This window comes from Bombina bombina, chromosome 1 (assembly GCF_027579735.1).
Source record: "Bombina bombina isolate aBomBom1 chromosome 1, aBomBom1.pri, whole genome shotgun sequence".
NCBI classification, from domain to species: Eukaryota; Metazoa; Chordata; class Amphibia; order Anura; family Bombinatoridae; genus Bombina; species Bombina bombina.
The window spans coordinates 110,474,970-110,493,412 of NC_069499.1; the positions used below are offsets into that span (position 1 = coordinate 110,474,970).

At 42.4% G+C, this 18,443-nt stretch overlaps 1 protein-coding gene across 2 annotated transcripts in view; it reads left to right on the top strand.

Moving 5' to 3' along the window:
• The window catches only part of PTPN21 (protein tyrosine phosphatase non-receptor type 21), a 190,007-nt gene that overhangs the window by 149,082 nt on the left and 22,482 nt on the right, over positions 1-18,443 (top strand). For both annotated transcript variants that reach the window (XM_053697579.1, XM_053697580.1), the window contains 5 exons: positions 1,001-2,469; positions 2,678-2,818; positions 5,340-5,561; positions 5,761-5,889; positions 18,137-18,371. In XM_053697579.1, coding sequence (XP_053553554.1) covers positions 1,001-2,469; positions 2,678-2,818; positions 5,340-5,561; positions 5,761-5,889; positions 18,137-18,371 — 2,196 coding nt within the window. The remainder of the gene's footprint in view (positions 1-1,000; positions 2,470-2,677; positions 2,819-5,339; positions 5,562-5,760; positions 5,890-18,136; positions 18,372-18,443) is intronic.

Here is an 18,443-nt window from a genome sequence, read left to right on the forward strand (position 1 = left end):
AATTAGTTTCATTTTTATTTTTTTTTGCATGCTAAGGGGTAGATTTATCAAGCAGCGGATGCTGCAATCTACCTCTGTAGTTTCAGGTTACCCTAAAACATAAGACTGCTGCTCCTTAACTTGTCCGCCATCATCCCGATCAGATACAATCGGGATGATTGACACCCCCTGCTAGTGGCCAATTGGCCGCAAATGTGCAGGTGGCGTTATTGCACAAGTATTTCACACGAAATGCTTGTGCAATGATACTCTGTCAGCATTTATTGATGTTGGACGGACATGATCCGCTGTCCGCCTGACACATGATAAATCGGCCCCTTAGACTATTTAATGAATTAATCTGAATTGAAAAACGGCAAGCCAAAAAAATAACCACACTTTTATTGAAAGTAACACACTTAAATTGGACAAAAAGATCTTATGCTACACAATATACTGTATTATTCTTTATTTAGTTCTGTGTAACAATCAGATTTAACAGTTTGTTTTTAACAATTATCCAAATAAAGTTTAGTCCTAGAAAACTATTATTATATGCAAAGCAGTAAGTCAAGTAATGAACTCAAACAGCAGCTCTAGGCTAGCATTAAATTTGAAATATGCTAAACAATAATTTTACTGAAAATAAAATAATAGACAAAAAAAACCGAAATAACCATTCCATTTTCGGCTGAAATGTTTCTGTGGTCGAAATTTCTGTATCCCTAGTTTAAACACTATTCAAATATATTGTCATTTAAATTTGCTAGCCCTTTTAACCACTTTTTTTTTTTTTTTTCTTCGCTTGATTTATACAGTGGTTTTGAGAATATTGACTCTAAAGCTTTTCCCTTTAGTTCATCTAAATGGATATATTGCAGATCAATCAAGTTGATCAATTTGTGTAAAATAATAACTAACATACAGACATATTATACTGTTATACACTGATCAGAAGATTGTATGTTTTTGTGTGTTCTGAATAAGTTTTTTTTTTTTTTTTTTTTTTTAACTTTTGCAGATAACCTCCCTGTTTTTGTGAGCAATCAAAATGGATACTATTATCACTCCCAGACCAGTCTTGACCGAACCCCACATGATTACAATGGTAGAATCCGTAATGGTAGCGTTTACAGTGCTCATAGCACCAACTCCCTAAATACCCAGCAGCACTACATGCAGCCTTCACCCATGTCATCTAATCCCAGCATCACAGGAAGTGACATCATGAGACAAGAGCACATGCCTTCATACCGCCATAGTGCCCTCATTCCACCCTCTTATCGTCCGACACCTGACTATGAGACTGTAATGAGGCAACTTAATAGAGGCATGATGCATTCAGACAGAGTGAGTCACTCAATGCGAAATTTAAATATTAGCAATTCATATGCCTACAGCAGGCCAGATGCTTTGGTTTACAGCCAGCCGGAAATCCGGGAACATGCTCAGTTCACTACCCCACAATCCAATCATTATCCATTTAACCTAAATTACAGTTTTCATAGCCAATCTCCATATCCTTACCAAGCTGAGAGGCGTCCTGTTGTTGGAGCTGTCAGTGTTCCTGAGTTAACAAATGTCCAACTGCAGGCACAAGACTACACTGCTGCTAATATCATGAAGACCCAAGTTTATCGGCCTCCTCCCCCATATCCATACCCACGTCCAGCCAATAGCACACCAGATCTAACAAGGCACCATGCCAGTAGTAGCAATCCTGACTTAATCACCAGGCGAGTCCACCATTCGGTTCAGATGTTCCAGGAGGATAGTTTGCCAGTTGCTCATTCACTTCAAGAGGTAAGTGAACCCTTGACCTCTGCAAATCGTGCACAGCTGCAAAAGAGGAACAGCATTGAAATTGCTGGACTGATGCAGAGTTTTGAAGGTATAAGGGTGAAGGAAAGGACCACCTCTAAATCTGCTGCCAATATTGCACCACAGAGAATCTTGCCAACTGAACCCCAAACAAATGTCTATATGGATAGAACTAAGGAAGAGCAGAGTGGGGAGCATGAAAGAGGCAGATATGGTCACAAGAAGTCCCTCTCTGATGCAACCATGCTTATACACAGTAGTGAGGATGATGAAGAGGATACTGAAGAAGATAACAGAACCAATCTATCTCAAACACCCATCAGCTATGATAGAACTCAGCTGCGTACTGTCATGGAAACCTACCCTGATGAACAAGAACCTAGCTATCCTTTCGCTTCTGTTCCTGCTAACCATTTGCACATCTATGAGCATAAACCATCAGAAATGGAGAATGAGAGACGGCTTAAAGTGTTCAGCCCTGTGCAATTTCAAGGAGATACCTTGTCCTATAGGAGAGGTGAGGGGACTATTCCTCCGTCAGTGTCTGAGTCAGACCTTACAGCTGTTACTGTTAGATACAGAGTGAAAAAGGACCCTGTAAAGAAGAGGCCTGTGTCTGATGTCCTCTCTGGAAAGAAGGATATTGTTGATGGACTTCCTCCTTTAGGGGTAAGTAGATATACTTTAATCTTAAATGGACGTTAATCTCAAAACCAAATATACCACTTAACTATAGTCAATAATGCATCAATTATTTATTTTTTTGCTTTTCCTATCATTTACCTTTTTGTAATTGTTCTAGGGAGGAGGTTATCAGTCCAATAGCAGTTATTATTATGCAGGTCTATTCCTAAGCAGCAAATTTGATTAATTTCAGGGCATAAAGAAAAGCAGTCGAACAGAAGCTAAAAAAATGGGTCCTCTTAAACTAGCGGCGTGGAATGGGCTATCACTGTCTCGTTTGCCCTTACAAGATGAAGAGAGAGAGGAACCTGCCAGAGCTTCTAATGATGAGCGGGTAATCTTCTACAACTAAGAAAAGCCCTTTTATTAGTGAAGAATGTTTGTGGGCTTTGTTCTGCTTTTACTTTGTGTCACGAGTTCCTTGGACATCTGCTCATTTCTTATGTTTTAAAAAGAAAATTTAACCACTGAACTGGATTATTTATTTAAAGGAACATAAAACCCACATTTGTTTTTATATGATTCAGATAGAGCATACAATTTTAAACAACTTTCCCATGTACTGTTATTTAATTTGCTTCATTCTATGGTATCCTTTGTTAAAAAGCATATTTAAAGGGACAAAAAAAAGAACAAACAAAATTTCCTTTGTGATTCAGATAGACCAGTGATTTTCAACCTTTTTTTTTTGCCACACGTATTGAGGCTGTTTGGGGGGTACCAGTGATGAAAATAAATTCTTAAGTGATATGCAATAGTTCCATGCAAGTAAAAGTTCCGCTTGTTAGGGCAGTAAGCAGTGCACAAGTATTGAGCCCAAAAAGCAGAAACTACTGGGGCCCAAGTGATCCTACTGTTAAAGTCTCTAAGCCTTGGGGGCACCAGTATAAGAGTTTCACAATCAGTGTAGGATAAGCATAAATATGGGGCCCACAAAAAAGCATCAGGGCTTGGCAATCAGGCAATGATGAGAGTAAACTGAAAAATTACAAAATTTAAGCCAGGAGGGCAAATGGTATAAAATGCATATGATGGTAAGCAGAAAGGTCTCACCCAGTTAAAGCAGATGTCTCCCTGAGCTTGAGAATCCATGAAGGGGAGGTAAGTGGATCTGTAAAACTGCGACTGTCGGAGTGCTTAGGCTGCAATTGATCAAAAGACCTCCGCAGACACAGAAAGAAAATGGCGGTCCTCTCTCCTCTATTCTTCAAGCGACTATCAATCCGGACTCTGATAACACATACCTCCTGGCCAGTTACCCCGTTTGGAAGCTTGGGAACAAGTGAATGTAGGCTCCTAGGCCTCAGAGTAGGCCACAGTGATATGTGAGCTGACGACCCCCGGCACTTACAGGGGGGAAGCAAAAAGGACTGCAGCTGTTTGCTTGACCTCCGGAGCGGAGCCCCGACCCTCCAGAGTGTTGTATATAGTTTTATTAGATCTCTCAGTAGTCCTCGTGGCTATCGTAGCAGATGCCATGAATTTACATGCGCACCCAAATGCGCACTGGCTTGACGGGTCTTCTCTTGCTCAGATCTCCTTGATAGGAACTTTTGTAATGCAGCTGAGGCGAGTGAAATCTCCAGGAACGGAGCCCCGACCCTCCAGAGAACTGTGTGGGAGTTGAGAGAGTCCCTGCGTGTCCGGATGAGTGCATAGGGTAGCAGCAGCTACCGGCTTCTGTTCCGCTTCAGGAGTAAACTTTGATGAATGAAAGCCCGTTTTTTAAAAATACTATTAAAAACAGGGGCACTTTCATTAATCAAAGTTTACAAATCAGCTGTTTTGATTAAAAACTTACCTTTTTTTGTTTTCACAGCCATAGCAACTTCCCCCTCCTGGAAATCCTTTCTTCACACGTCAGCAATGACTAATCCGGCTTCCTCCAATCACAGCATGGCCTCAGGCAATGACTACCCTGGGGGGAAAGCCGTGATTGGAGGAAACCGGATTAGTCATTGCTGACATGTAAAGAGAGAATTTCCAGGAGGGGGAAGCTGCTCTGGCTGTAAAAAGAAAAAAAGGTAAGTTTTTAATCAAAACGGCTGATTTTGTAAACTTTGATGAATGAAAGTGCCCCTGTTTTTAATAGTATTTTTAAAAAATGGGGTTCCATTCACCAAAGTTTACCTTCACTTTAAGCAAGAAGGGACCAATTCACAGCACACTGGTTGAAAATCACTGAGATAGACCATACATTTTTTTGCTTCATTCTCTTGGTATCCTTTATTGAAGGAACACCAGTGCACTACTAGGAGTTAGATGAACACATTGGTAAGCCAATGTGCAGCCACCAATCATCAGCTAGCTCCCAGCTCCTGAACCTACCTAGGTATACGTTTCATCACAGGATACAAGGCGAACTAATCAAGGTAGACAATGAAACTTTTTTATACTTATTTAAAATTGTATTCTTTTTCTGAATAATGAAATAAAATGTTTGGGTTTTATGTCCAGGAGCAGAAATGCAATAATTGGAGTTAGCTGGTGATTGGTGGCTGCAGATATGCAAATCTAGTCATTGGCTCAACTTATATGTTCAGCTAGCTCCCAGTAGTGCATTGCTACTCCTTCAACAAAGGAAACCAAGATAAGAACGAATTTGATAATAGAAGTAAATTGGGAAATTGTTTAAATTCATATGCTCTTTCTGAATCATGTAAAAAACAATATTGGGTTTCATGTTCCTTACAATAAAGGGACATAAATGTGCAATAAGAAGAGTTGTTACAGTGGTGTATTGTCATAAAAAGGAAGTGATTAGTTTGAGTATTGGGATAAGTAATTATAATGTTATGAATTTTGGGTTAATATCCACTGAGCTGGGTTCTGATGTCTGTCCCCTTGCTTTCTAGTGTAAGCTTTTGGAGCACCGACTGGAGCAGGGCATGGTGTTTACAGAGTATGAACAAATCCACAAGAAACGTCTCTCAGACAACGAATGCTCCATAGCTCGACTTCCTGAGAATGCAGAAAGGAACCGATTTCAGGATGTGCTGCCTTACGATGACACTAGAGTGGAGCTGGTTCCCACAAAAGAAAACAACACTGGTTATATTAATGCTTCCCACATTAAGGTGAGAAGAACCCAAATTTCATTGTATTTCACCATTTTCCCTATGATCCAAAAACAAGCCTGAAGTTGCCACGTGTGTATTATATAATAAGATCTAACAGTAGTATTCAGATTCTGTTGTCCTACAGAGAAAGTGAGAGAGCGTTAATAAAATACTACTCTCTGGACTTACCGTTATAAATTTATTTTATTATCTCCAGGTAACGGTTGGGGGAGTTGAATGGGATTATATTGCGACACAGGGCCCACTGCAGAGCACATGTCAGGATTTCTGGCAGATGGTTTGGGAGCAGGGAGTTGCCATTATTGCAATGGTAACACTGGAAGAGGTGAGTCCTATCTTTTATTTAGTTATTTATTTACAGATATGTATTTTTGTGTGTGCGCAACGCAGACAGCCTTTCTAAGTGATGTTTTAATGCCTCAGAACTTTGTAAATAAAAAAAAGTCTTAGGGTGTTTTAGCTTCAGAGGGCCAGTCACAAATGCTGGGATGAACAGGGGTCTACATTACATTATGCTACCACTTACTCTAAAAGTAATACCTCAAACTAAAATTATATTCACATTTAAGTTAAAGGGATACTGAACCCAAATTTATTTATTTCATGATTCAGATGGAGCATGCAATTTTAAGCAACTTTCTAATTTCTAATTTCCAATTTACTTCCATATCAGACTGTGCACAGTTTGTTTATATACACATTTTCTAAAGCACCAGCTCCTACTGGGCAGGTACAAGAGGTCAGTGTATACACACGAGTGTGTGATTGGCTGATGGCTGTCACATAATACAGGGGGCAGGAAATGTATACAAAAGTCAGAGTAGGTGTTATTGCTTTTTCTTGTTATTGTGCATTTATGTATTATGCAGCTCTACTGAATTTAAAGATCATTTTAAAGGGGCACTCAAGTCAAAATTAAACTTTCATGATTCAGATAGAGCAGCAATTTTAAACAATTTTCAAATTTATTTCTATTAACAGAATGTGTCTTTCTTTCCTAAGACATGGAGAGTTCACAACATCATTCCAATTACTAGTGGAATATTCACTCCTTGCCAGCAGGAGGAGGCAAAGAGCACCACAGCAAAGCTGTTAAGTGTCACTTCCCTTAACCATAACCCCCAGTCCTTCTCTTTGCCTCTGTCAATGGAGGAGGTGAAGTTTGGTGTCTGAAGATATTGATTCCTTTTTGGGTACTTTACCCTGCAAGCAAGGATTTGGGTTTAGCTGTGTCCACGTCAATCTCTTGAGTAAGAGTATTAGTGGCTTTTAAGCAGTTAGGAAGTGGTGATGTTGTCCTTACTTTTTCCCCTAACATATTTGCTGCCCTAGTCACAGAAAGCCAGAGTTGGTTACTCTGTTCTTTCTTTTTCCACAGGTCTCTGTAAGGAGTATGTGTCCTTTCACGCCTGGTGAGCTGTCTTCCTTCCGGACAGCTAGATTGCAAGTAAGTACTTTTGTCTTCTAGGTGTTGGAGACTTGCACTGAAGAGAGTTTTCTGCAGTAATTATTGGGACATATTTAATCCTTTAGGAAGGATTTTATTTGGCACTTGGTATATGTGTGAGACTAAGGGGTTAATTTCCATATGCTTTTGGGATGTCTCCCCTGAGGCTGTTTATATGTGTTTTTTTGTTTTTTTTTCAGCAAGACTTTTCTTCTTAAATGGGAAGAATCCACAGCTGCATTCATTACTTTTGGGAATTCAGAACCTGGCCACCAGGAGGAGGCAAAGACACCCCAGCCAAAGGCTTAAATACCTCCCCCACTTCCCTCATCCCCCAGTCATTCTTTGCCTTTTGTCACAGGAGGTTGGCAGAGAAGTGTCAGAAGATTAAAGTTAGTCTCTTATGGAGGGTAGTACTCTTCGAAATGGGACTGGAATTTTAAGTAATCCTGTCAGCTTTTCAATGAGAGCATGGATGAAAGACTATCTGTCACACTTGAAGGGCCGTGTTCCTGTTCCACGGCATAGATTCTGGTAAGATAGTTTCATTTTATTTCGATATGGGAATGTAATGTTAACCAAAGAAGTCAGTGGGACTCCTTTTTCTTAAAATGTATTCAAGGGTTAATATCTCCTGTGGGGGGTTATTGAACAGGGGGGACTTTAATCATGTTTGTTATATGATTATGTCTGCTAATGTGTAGTGATGCTTGGCCTCATGGCTATTCGGAACATAACGACCTTATCATCAGACTGCACAGTTCTTTTGGACTGGCGCGCCTTTTTTGCTGGCTTACACGGTGCGCCGCGTGACCGGATGTGGTCATGTAATTCCATTTCCGTACTCTGACCGATTGACGACAGCGAGAGTCTGTTCGTTAGTTGTCTGGTTCTCAGGAGGTGGTGAGTGCCCCAGCCATTGGGGGTGTAAGGTGCCGTTTAGCTTTTGTCCATATTTACAATCTCAAAGTTATGGAGGATTATGATTTTTTAGAGACTGACATCTCCGACTCGGAGTATACGTCTTGTGAGGAGTATAAAATGGCCCAGGTTATCCATGCCCATCAGTTATGTTCCTATTGCCATGCTAGAGTACTCTCTTCCCCTGATTCAGGGAGTGTAGAGTGCGTTGAACCATCCGCCCCTGAGGATTCCATGTCAATTGAGGCGCCCACCCCAGAACCTTCTTTTGCTACGTAAGCAGGTGTCCCTGTGGCCATTACTCCTTCCCCGGAAGGCGGCTTGTTTCCTCCAGAGGTTACGGCACGGTTCCACATGGCCATATCTATGGCACTGGCGCATTTATATCTCCCAAGAGAAGTATTTTTAAGATACTGTCCGTGTTCTGTTAACCAGGGTTCGTCGAGCCTGAGATCGCCTGAGTCTGTTTGACCTTTTGGGGAAGCGATGGCCTCTGAGGCTTCAGGGGCCCCTCCCTTGGGGACGGGGTCGTCCATCGATCCGGCGGGGGAAGATTTTGCCTTCCGTTATAGACTGGAATATCTTTGTGTACTACTAAGGTATGTTTTGGCGGTACTGTAGAATTCCGGTCCTACTGGGCTGAGGGATTCTCGGTCTTCTGTGCCGGATGGCAAACTGGGTTAGACGTATGGGGATGAAGCCAATCTCCTTGACGTCTCAGTTTTTCTTTTCTTTAAGTATCTGTTCCAGTTCTGAGCTTAGGAGAATGGTCCTGTTAGCGTGCCCATTCTCCTTGGGCTTTCACCCACGGGTGATCCAGATAGGATGTGTTTAATTTGTTTTTCGAAGCTCATGTCTGTTATACTTTCCATATTGGGAATGTTTCTTCTCTGGAACTGATACCTGCAATTTTGAGGTCACATGGGCACTTCCTCGGAAGTTGCGCAGTACTTTATAAACATAACTATGCCATTATAGTTTATCGCCCTTCAGGGGCTTCGATTTTTCTTGGGCGGTTTAGGAGTGTTCCCGTACCAGGCGGGTCCTGGTTGGGCACTAGCAACAGCTCCTTACGGTTCATGTCACCCATGTGGTGCCGGTGTGCTGGTTACCCTGTTGGGTGCTTGGTTGTTCACTTTGATGTTTGTTCTCCATTTCCAGAAATCGGAGGGACTGCATAGATCTGCCTCCCATTCGTATTGTTGAGTGGGTTCCGGACTAGGAGTTTGCTGAGACTCATCGTGAGAGGTCTTTTGGCCTTGGAAATTAAGTTTATCCATTCCCATTGGTTTGGATGACCTCTGGGTGTCGGGGGTACCAAACGGATGGCGATTTTCGTTTTCACTCTTGGTATCTTCTGGATGTCTGTTTTTTGTGACCTAGTCGCAAGTACCTCTCGTAGGTTGTTGGGGCTACTTTTTCCCTTCTTGGGTGGTCGGGTTATCTGTGTCTGGAAGCCCTTATTACTTCCTTTTTTTAGTATGTTGTATGCTCTTATATGGGAGCGCAGGGATTGGGGTTAGTCCCTTTTGCTTTCCCCCCGGCATTTTCCCCTGGTCGACTTGTCTGCCAGGAGTTGTAAGGCTCCTACCGTTTTTCCTGTGTGGTACAGGATTTTCCGGGAGACTAATCCTGTAAGGGTCTTTGGAGATATTATCGTCTTCTCATCATAAGGGCTTCTTTGGAGCCTGTCCCTTGTAAACCTGTGGTCCCCTTTGATTCTCTCTAAGAGATCTAGCTCTCTGGGTTTGCAAGCCGAGGGTCCTGGAATCAATCACTCCTCCGGGTGCTGGTTGCTCTCTTTGTAGGCCTGTTAAGATGTCTCTCTAGGCTCATTGGTCTGAATCTATTTCAAGCATCCAATGTCCAGGGACATTGGGATGTGGGATGCACTGCCTAGGGTGCGCTCCTCCGTATGAGGTGACTTGTTGTTTTCTCAAGGGGTTAGAACATCGACCGGTCTTGGATCTAGGGGTCTGGCTTATGGCCATGTCTGAGATTCAAAGTCCGGATCTGGATCGGTTCTGGGAGGTTCGGTTTTGGAACATATGCATGTCCTTTCAGGGGAGATTTGATAACTGTCTAAGGGTTAGTTTTGCTGTCTCTCAGGCAGGATCTTACAGTTGTTGTCAGGGGCAGCTATTGCACCTTGATGTGGGCTTGTGGTTGTTTGTTTCAACTGAGTTGTCGGTATGGCTGATTTGGTCTTTTTTCAATTGTTTTTTTTTACCATTTCTCTTATCTCTTCTCCATGCCTATGGCTGGGGAAGCGGTTCCTTTGCGTTTGCCCTCCTTCGGGGAGGTTTGCAGAATACAGTATACATGAAGCCCAGAGGTCCTTCTCTGGGCTCTGCCCTTCCTTGCGTGCAATAGGTCTTGGGACTGGATCTGGTACTGGGACACTGTAATTCAGTGTCCTATCTCCCTTGGTTGGGAGTGGTCCTTCTTTGGAAGGTAGTTGTGTAGGGGTTCTGGATCCCGAGCACACAGTATTTCTGTCTTGGCTTTGTGATAATAAAGCAAGATTGATTTATGGTCAGAGTTGTTCTCCCATGGGTTTGTTCCCTTTCAGCCCCTCCTTTTTCCTATGTGGTGTGGTTCATAGAATTTTGTATTCGGATGTTGTCAATCTTTTCGGACTAGGTCCGTTACCTCAGAGTGGGGGCCGGGGCTCTGGCTGCTCTGTTGAGCCTTGACCGTGTACTTCCAGTTGCTGCAAGTCTATGTGGCATAGGGGATATCTCCCTTGCCTAGAAGCTGAAGGCTTGGAGTTTGAATCCTGCTGTGGCAGCATTCTATCCTGTTTCCTGTCTTCGGTGGGGGTTCACAATGTTTCATCCCTTCTCAGGTTTCATGGGCTACTGGTGTTGGATGTTCTTCTAAGGTCTGTTTTTTTTCTTGGATGAGAGTTGTTGGTTTAGGGTTAGCTTTGCTGCCTTGAGGCTGGAGCTTGCGAGATCTTGTTCAGAGGTGGCTGTGTGTTTCACTGGATAGCCTTTTTTTTTTCTCTGATAGGATATAATTTTTTTCTTTCTAATCCTTGTCTGCAGGCTCCGAATTTCTCAGAATTCCTTCGGTTTTATATACTACCTATGTTTGTCTAGTTTTAGCGGTTGTATCCGCTAGACTATGGTACAGTCGTATGGTGTTGTCAGGGATCTGAGGGTAGTCCCTGGTTCTTCTTGTGATTGCCTTTTCATAGGTGTGGAGTTGATTCCGGGTCCTTGTCCTGCTAGGGAGTTCATTTCCCTGGTCGGTTGTTTTTAGCAATCTTGTGTTTGCTTTAGTCGTTTTGAGGTTTTCTTACCTTAGTTGGTGGTCCTTCGATATCTTGTGGTCCTCCGTTTTTTCCCCCTCGGGGGTAGGTGAAGGTTCTCTTCCTTCGGGTCGGGGGTTAGTTCTGTATGATCAGAAAGCCTGCGGGATTTGGCTCCTTGGTTTTTTTTGTGCTTAATGGATTCTAGGAATCCGAGTGGTCTCTATCACGGCCTTGTAGGTTGTTTAACTGATGGGCAGTTACTTGGTCCTTTAGGTTTTTAACCCCTTGTTTCTAAGTGTTAGTTTTTTTTATCAGGTATTGGGTAATTTCAGGCTGTGGTGCCCTTCGAAGGGGCCGCCTTCTGTACCCGCCCTTTGCTTGCATTCAGTGTCCTCTATAGCTTGGGTATTTTCCCAAAAGTAATGAATGCAGCTGTGGACTCTTCCCGTTTAAGAAGAAAAACGTAAATTATGCTTAGCTGATCATTTTCTTTTCTTCTGATGGGAAGAGTCCACAGCTCCCCGCCAGTGTTTTACCTATGGGGCGGCCGTATTTTAGTCTTTGTTCTTCTGGTACCTTTTTCACCCTGATATTTCTCCTTCTGTTCCTGGGGGATGAGGGAAGTGGGGGAGGTATTTAAATCTTTGGCTGGGGGTGTCTTTGCCACCTCCTGGTGGCCAGGTTCTGAATTCCCAAAAGTAATGAATGCAGCTGTGGACTCTTCCCATCAGAAGAAAATAAAATTATCAGGTGAGCATTATTTAAGTTTTTAAACTTTGGGACTGTTATTTTATTATGGGCAAGATCGTTATCTAGCTTTGTCATCTTTGTCTAAATGTACTCGGCAGTTAAGTTGAAAAAAGCGTGCTTTTAATTTCGCTGCACATTTTATTTTCTGCCGGTCACGTGACCCATCCCTTCATCCGGCTGAGTTCCTGAGCGGAGCGGCAGCATTTTAAGTTGCCTCTGAGTGTTGGATCCTTTATCGATCGATTGTGCAGCTATTTTTCTATTTCTTGAGATCGAAGGGTCAGGTAGGGCACCTTAGTCAATCTGAGGTGTAGAGGTACCGTTTTATTTTTTGTTTCAGATAGCGATTAAACTTAACTCGTCTTTTTATTTTCCGGTCATTATTTTTTATCATGGACATGGAACAGGGGTCTGCTCTTATGGATAAATGCTTATTGTGTCTTGAGGCCAGAATTGTTTTACCTATGCAATTTTGTTCCTCTTGTTTAGAAAAGACTTTAAAATGTTGCTAAGCCTCATGTCTCTCAGGATGATGCTGTTAAGGCAATGCCACAGCTTTCTCCTCAAACGTCCCAAGCCTCAATTGATACACACATAGTGCCCTGCAATTCCTCTCAGCCTCCTGGAGGATTTTATTTGCCATCAGATTTTGCTGCACAGATATATTCAGCGGTATCGGCAGCTTTATCTGCTTTCCCCATATTAGGGAAGCGCAAGACGAAAAACGAGAATATTTCTGAGTGTAAGGTATCTGTTCTGTCTGCTACTACACAGGTTTCTCTCCCTCATATGTCTGATGAGGAGGACACATCGGTAGCTTCTGAGGGTGAAATCTCAGATTCGGACAGTATAATTCCTGATTCTGAAGGAGGTACTGGCTACTTTGGATGACTGTGATTCATCTCTCGCTGTCAAGCCTAAGAAATCTAGTAAGCTTAACAAATACTATGATGTTCCTTCCTCTGTGGAAGTATTTCCTGTTTCAGACCATGTAACAGGAATGGGAAAAGCCAGGGATACTCCATTAAAGATTCATGGCGCACGGTGCCTAAAGTAGAAGGGGTTATTTCTACTCTGGCTGAGAGATCTACGATCCCTATCGAGGATAGCTGTTCTTTTAAGGATCCCATGGACAAAAAGCTGGAGGCTTATTTGAAGAAGATGTATGTTCATCAGGGTCTTCAATGGCAACCTGCAGTTTGTATTGCTACAGTAGCAAGTGCAGCATCTTATTGGTGCGATGCCTTGTCTGAATTAATTTTGGAGGGAGATCCAAGAAAGGATTAAGGCTCTCAAATTAGCCAATTCTTTTTATCTCTGATGTTAACATGCAAATCTTTAGACTCTGAGCCAAGATGTCTGGCTTCACTGTTCTAGCCCGTAGGGCCCTGTGGCTTAAATCTTGGTTAGCTGATGTTACCTCCAAGTTTAAGCTCCTGGCGCTTCCTTACAAGGGTAAGACCTTGTTTGGGCCTGGTCTGGCAGAAATAATTTCTGATATTACTGGTGGAAAAGGGTCTTTTCTACCACAAGACAAGAACAACAGACCTAAAGGATGTCAAAGTAATTTTCGTTCCTTTCATAACTTCAAAGGTCAAAAGTCTTAATCTTCCAATCAGGAGCAGTTCAAGTCTGCTTGGAGGTCTTGGAACAAGGGGAAACAATCAAAGATACCCTCAGCTTAGTCTAAGGCAGCATGAAGGGTTTGCCCCCGGTCTGGGATCGGATCAAGTTGGGGGCAGACTTTCCCTGTTTTGTCAAGCATGGATACGAGATGTCCCAGATCCTTGGGCTGTGGACATAGTATCTTAGGGTTACAAAATAGAATTTAAATCTCATCCTCCCAAGGGCAGATTTCTCCTTTCAAGGTTATCTGCGGATCAGGTAAAAAGAGAGGCATTTTTAAGGTGTGTTCAGGGTCTCTCTTCATTGGGAGTGATTGTTCCAGTTCCAGTAAGAGAACAGGGTCTAGGATTTTATTCAAATCTGTGGTTCCCAAAAAAGAGGGAACTTTTCGACCCATTTTAGACCTAAAGTGTCTCAACAAGTTTCTCAGGGTTCCATCCTTCAAAATGGAAGCCATTCCGTTCCATTCTTCCCTTGGTCCAAGAAGGTCAGTTCATGAAGACCATAGACCTGAAGGATGCCTATCTTCACGTTCCCATCCACAGGAGCACCAGTTCCTGAGATTAGCTTTTCAAGACAAGCACTTTCAGTTTGTTGCTCTTCCATTTTGGCCTTGCCACAGCTCCCAGAATTCTCTCAAAGGTTCTGGGGGCTCTCTTGGCAGTTGTCAGGTCTCAGGGAAGTGTGGTGGCACCTTATCTGGATGACATATTGGTTCAGGCGCCATCTTTTCAACAAGCAAATTCGCGTACAGAGTTGGAAACTGAATCTGGAGAAGAATTCCCTTGTTCCAGCTACAAGGGTTTGCTTTTTGGGGACAATCATAGATTCCATATGTTTGACGATTTTTCTGACGGAGGTCAGAAAATCAAAACTTCCCTTCTTTTGCTTCTCTCTTCAGTCTACTGTTCAGCCATCAGTGGCTCAGTGTATGGAGGTAATTGGTCTGATGGTCGCTTCCATTGACATCATTCCTTTTGCTCAATTCCATTTGAGAGCTCTGCAGTTATGCATGCTCAGACAATGGAACGGAGATCATAGATCTGAGTATAGATCTGGATCAGTTGACAAGAGACTCTCTCTCTTGGTGGATTTCTCAGGATCATCTGTCTCAGGGCACATTCTTCCGGACACCCTCCTAGGTGATCGTGACCACGGACGCCAGCCTAGCTGGGGAGCAGTCTGGGACTCGTTAAAAGTGCAGGGACTATGGACTCGGGCAGAGTCTGCTCTCCCCATAAACATCTTGGAGTTGAGAGTGATCTACAATGCTCCTAATGGTTTGGCCTCAATTGTCCTTAGCTCGGTTTATCAGGTTCCAATCGGACAACATCACCTCAGTGGCTTACATCAACCACCAGAGAGGAACTCGGAGTTCCTTAGCCATGAAGGAGGTGGCACGGATTATATAGTGGGCGGAAGCTCACAATTGTTGTCTATCAGCCATCCACATTCCAGGAGTGGACAACTGGGAGGCGGATTTCCTGAGCAGACAGACATTTCATCCCGGGGAGTGGGCTCTCCATCCGGAGGTGTTCTCAAGGTTAACCCTCAAGTGTGGGATGCCGGAGTTGCATTTGATGGCATCTCGGCAGAACGCCAAGCTTCCAAGGTACGGTTCAAGGTCAAGAGATCCGCAAGCAGCTCTGATAGATGCTCTGGCGGTTCTTTGGGATTTCTGTCTAGCATACCTGTTTCCTCCGTTTGCGCCCCTTCCACAAGTCATTGCTCATATCAAAGAGGAGAGAGCATTGGCAATTCTAATATCTCCTGCATGACCTCGCAGGATCTGGTATGCAGACCTAGTGAAGATGTCATCTCTTCCACCTTAGAGGTTACCTTTGAGGAAGGAACTTCTAACTCAGGGTCCATTCCTCCATCCAAATCTCGTTTCTCTGAAGATGACTGCTTGGAGATTAAACGCTTAGTTCTGGCTAAGCGTGGATTTTCTGAGTCTGCCATTGATACTATGATTCTGGCTTGCAAGCCTGTTACTCGTAAAATTTACCATAAAGTAATTATGGCGCAAATACCTTTATTGGTGTGAATCAAAGGGCTACTTCTTGGAGTAGGGTCAGGATTTCTAGAATCTTGTCTTTTCTCCATAAAGGTCTGGAGAAAGGGTTGTCGGTCAGTTCTCTGAAGGGTCAGATTTCTGCTCTATCTATTCTTTTTCATAAGCGTCTGGCGGATGTGCTAGATGTTCAATCTTTTTGTCAGGCCCTGGTTAGAATCAGGCCAGTGTTTAAACCTGTTGCTCCTCCTTGGAGCCTTAAAGGGCCACTAAACCCAAAATCTTTCTTTCATGCTTCAGATGGAACATACAAATTTAAACAACATTACAATTTACTTATAATATTTATTTTGCTTCATTTTTTAGATATCCTTATTTGAAGAAAAAGCAATGCACATGGGTGAGCCAATTACATGAGGCTTCTATGTGCAGCAACCAATCAGCAACTACTGAGTATATCTAGATATGCTTTTCAGCAAAGAATATCAAGAGAATAAAACAAATGAGATAATAGAAGTATATTAGAAAGATGTTTAAAAATGCATTATCTTTCTAAATCATGAAAGTAAAAATGTGGGTATCATGGCCCTTTAACCTTGTTCTTAAAGTTTTGCAGCAGGCCCCATTTGAGCAAATGCACTCCATAGATATTAACCTGTTATCCTGGAAGGTTTTGTTTCTTGTTGCTATTTCTTCTTGGAGAGTTTCTGAACTCTTGGCTTTGCAGTGCGATTCCCCTTATCTTATTTTTCATGCAGATAAGGCGGTCCTTCATACTAAATTAGGGTTTCTCCCTAAGGTGGTTTCGGATAGAAATATTAATCAGAAAATTGTTGTTCCTTCTCTCTGTCCTAATCCTTTTTAACATAAGGAACCTCTGTTGCATAACTTGAATGTTGTGCGTGCTCTAAGACTCTACCTACAGGCTACTAAGGATTTTCGCCAGTCTTCTGCCCTGGTTGTTTGTTTCTCTCCAAAGCGTAAAGGTCAGAAGGCTACTGCTACTTCTCTTTCCCTCTGGTTCAGAAGTATGATTCGTTTTGCTTATGAGACTGCTGGACAGCAGCCTCCTGAGAGAATTACAGCTCATTCCACTAGGGCTGTCTTTTTGGGCTTTCAAAAATGAAGCTTCTGTGGAACAGACTTGCAAGGCTGCAACTTGGTCCTCTCTGCATACTTTTCCAAATTTGATACTTTTGCCTTGGCTGAGGCCTCTTTTGGGAGAAAGGTTCTTCAAGCAGTGGTGCCTTCTGTTTAGGTCTGCCTGTCTTGTTCTCCCTCCCTATTCATCCCATATCATCTAGCTTGGGTATTGGTTTCCACTGGTAATTGGAATGACATTGTGGACTCTCCATGTCTTAGGAAAGAAAATAAAATGTATGCTTACCTGATAAATTTCTTTCTTTCCGGGCATGGAGAGTCCATGACCCCACCCTTTAGATTAGACAGTATTTTTTTTTACTAAACCTCAGGTACCTCTACACCTTTGTGTTATCTTCTTTTTCCATTTCCCTTCAGCTGAATGACTGGGGGTTATGGGTAAGGGTATTGACACTTAACAGCTTTGCTGCTTTTTGCCTCCTCCTGCTGGCCAGGAGTGAATATCCCTCTAGTAATTGGAATGACGTTGTGGACTCTCCATGTCCAGAAAGAAATTTATCAGGTAAGCATAAATTTCATTTTTTATATTTGTACTTTTTGAGTCACCAGCTCCTACTGAGCATGTGCAAGAATTCACAGAATATACGTATATGCATTTGTGATTGGCTGATAGCTATCACATGATACAGGGGGAGTGGAAATGGGCATAACTTTGAAATTTGACAGAAAAAAAATCTACTACTAATTTGAAGTGCAGACTAAGTGCTATTGCGTTGTCTGTTTATCATGTAATGGTTTATTATGCAAATCTACTGAATTTAATGATCATTTAAGTACATAACTTTGAGGGCTGGATATGGTTGTAGCTTGAGTGGTCGCGTGCTAGAATATAGTTTCCCAACTCCATTAATCAGAAACTACAAACAGGTTCATAATCATTTCTGAGCAGCCAATTATTTGCCTGCTCTGTACTTCTGACATCTGGAAAATCTGTTCAGTTGGTGAGTCCTGACCATGGGTGTTGTGAAATGTTGCTATAGACAATAGTTAGAGACATGAAATACAATTTGTCTTCTTTCATTATTCATTCAGAGTGTACAATTTATTCTCTTGTTAGATTGCAGTAGTGCATTGCTGCTTCTGAGCATACCTAGGTATGCTTTTCAACAAATGATACAAAGAGAACCAAGCATATTTGATAGTAGAAAAACATTTGGAAAGTTGTTTAAATTGCATGCACTATTTAAATCGAGAGTTTAAATTTGACTTTACTGTCCCCTTAATTATTATCTAAATCTTAAAACATCTTTCTAGTTATGATCTGTCAAGGGGAAGAATAATATTAAGAAGATTCAATTTAGGCACAATGGATCTTTTTGTGAATATGGTGAATTGCTATTTGTTTAAGAGAAAATTAGCCAAGGAGATTTCTAACTTTCACTTCTTACAAAAAGGAGGGTGGACGAGAGAAAAGTTATCGCTACTGGCCTAGACTTGGCTCAAGGCACAACACAGTGACTTATGGGAGGTTTAAGATCACCACCAGATTTCGTACTGATTCCGGCTGCTATGCTACAACTGGGCTGAAGATAAAGCACCTCCTAACAGGCCAGGAGAGGACAGTGTGGCATCTACAGTACACAGACTGGCCAGAGCACGGCCACCCTGAAGACTCCAAAGGATTCCTTTGTAAGTTAACAATTCTGTTTTTCATAAAGTTTCAGCGTTCTAGTAACAAAAATACAGTAACAACCTATTGTA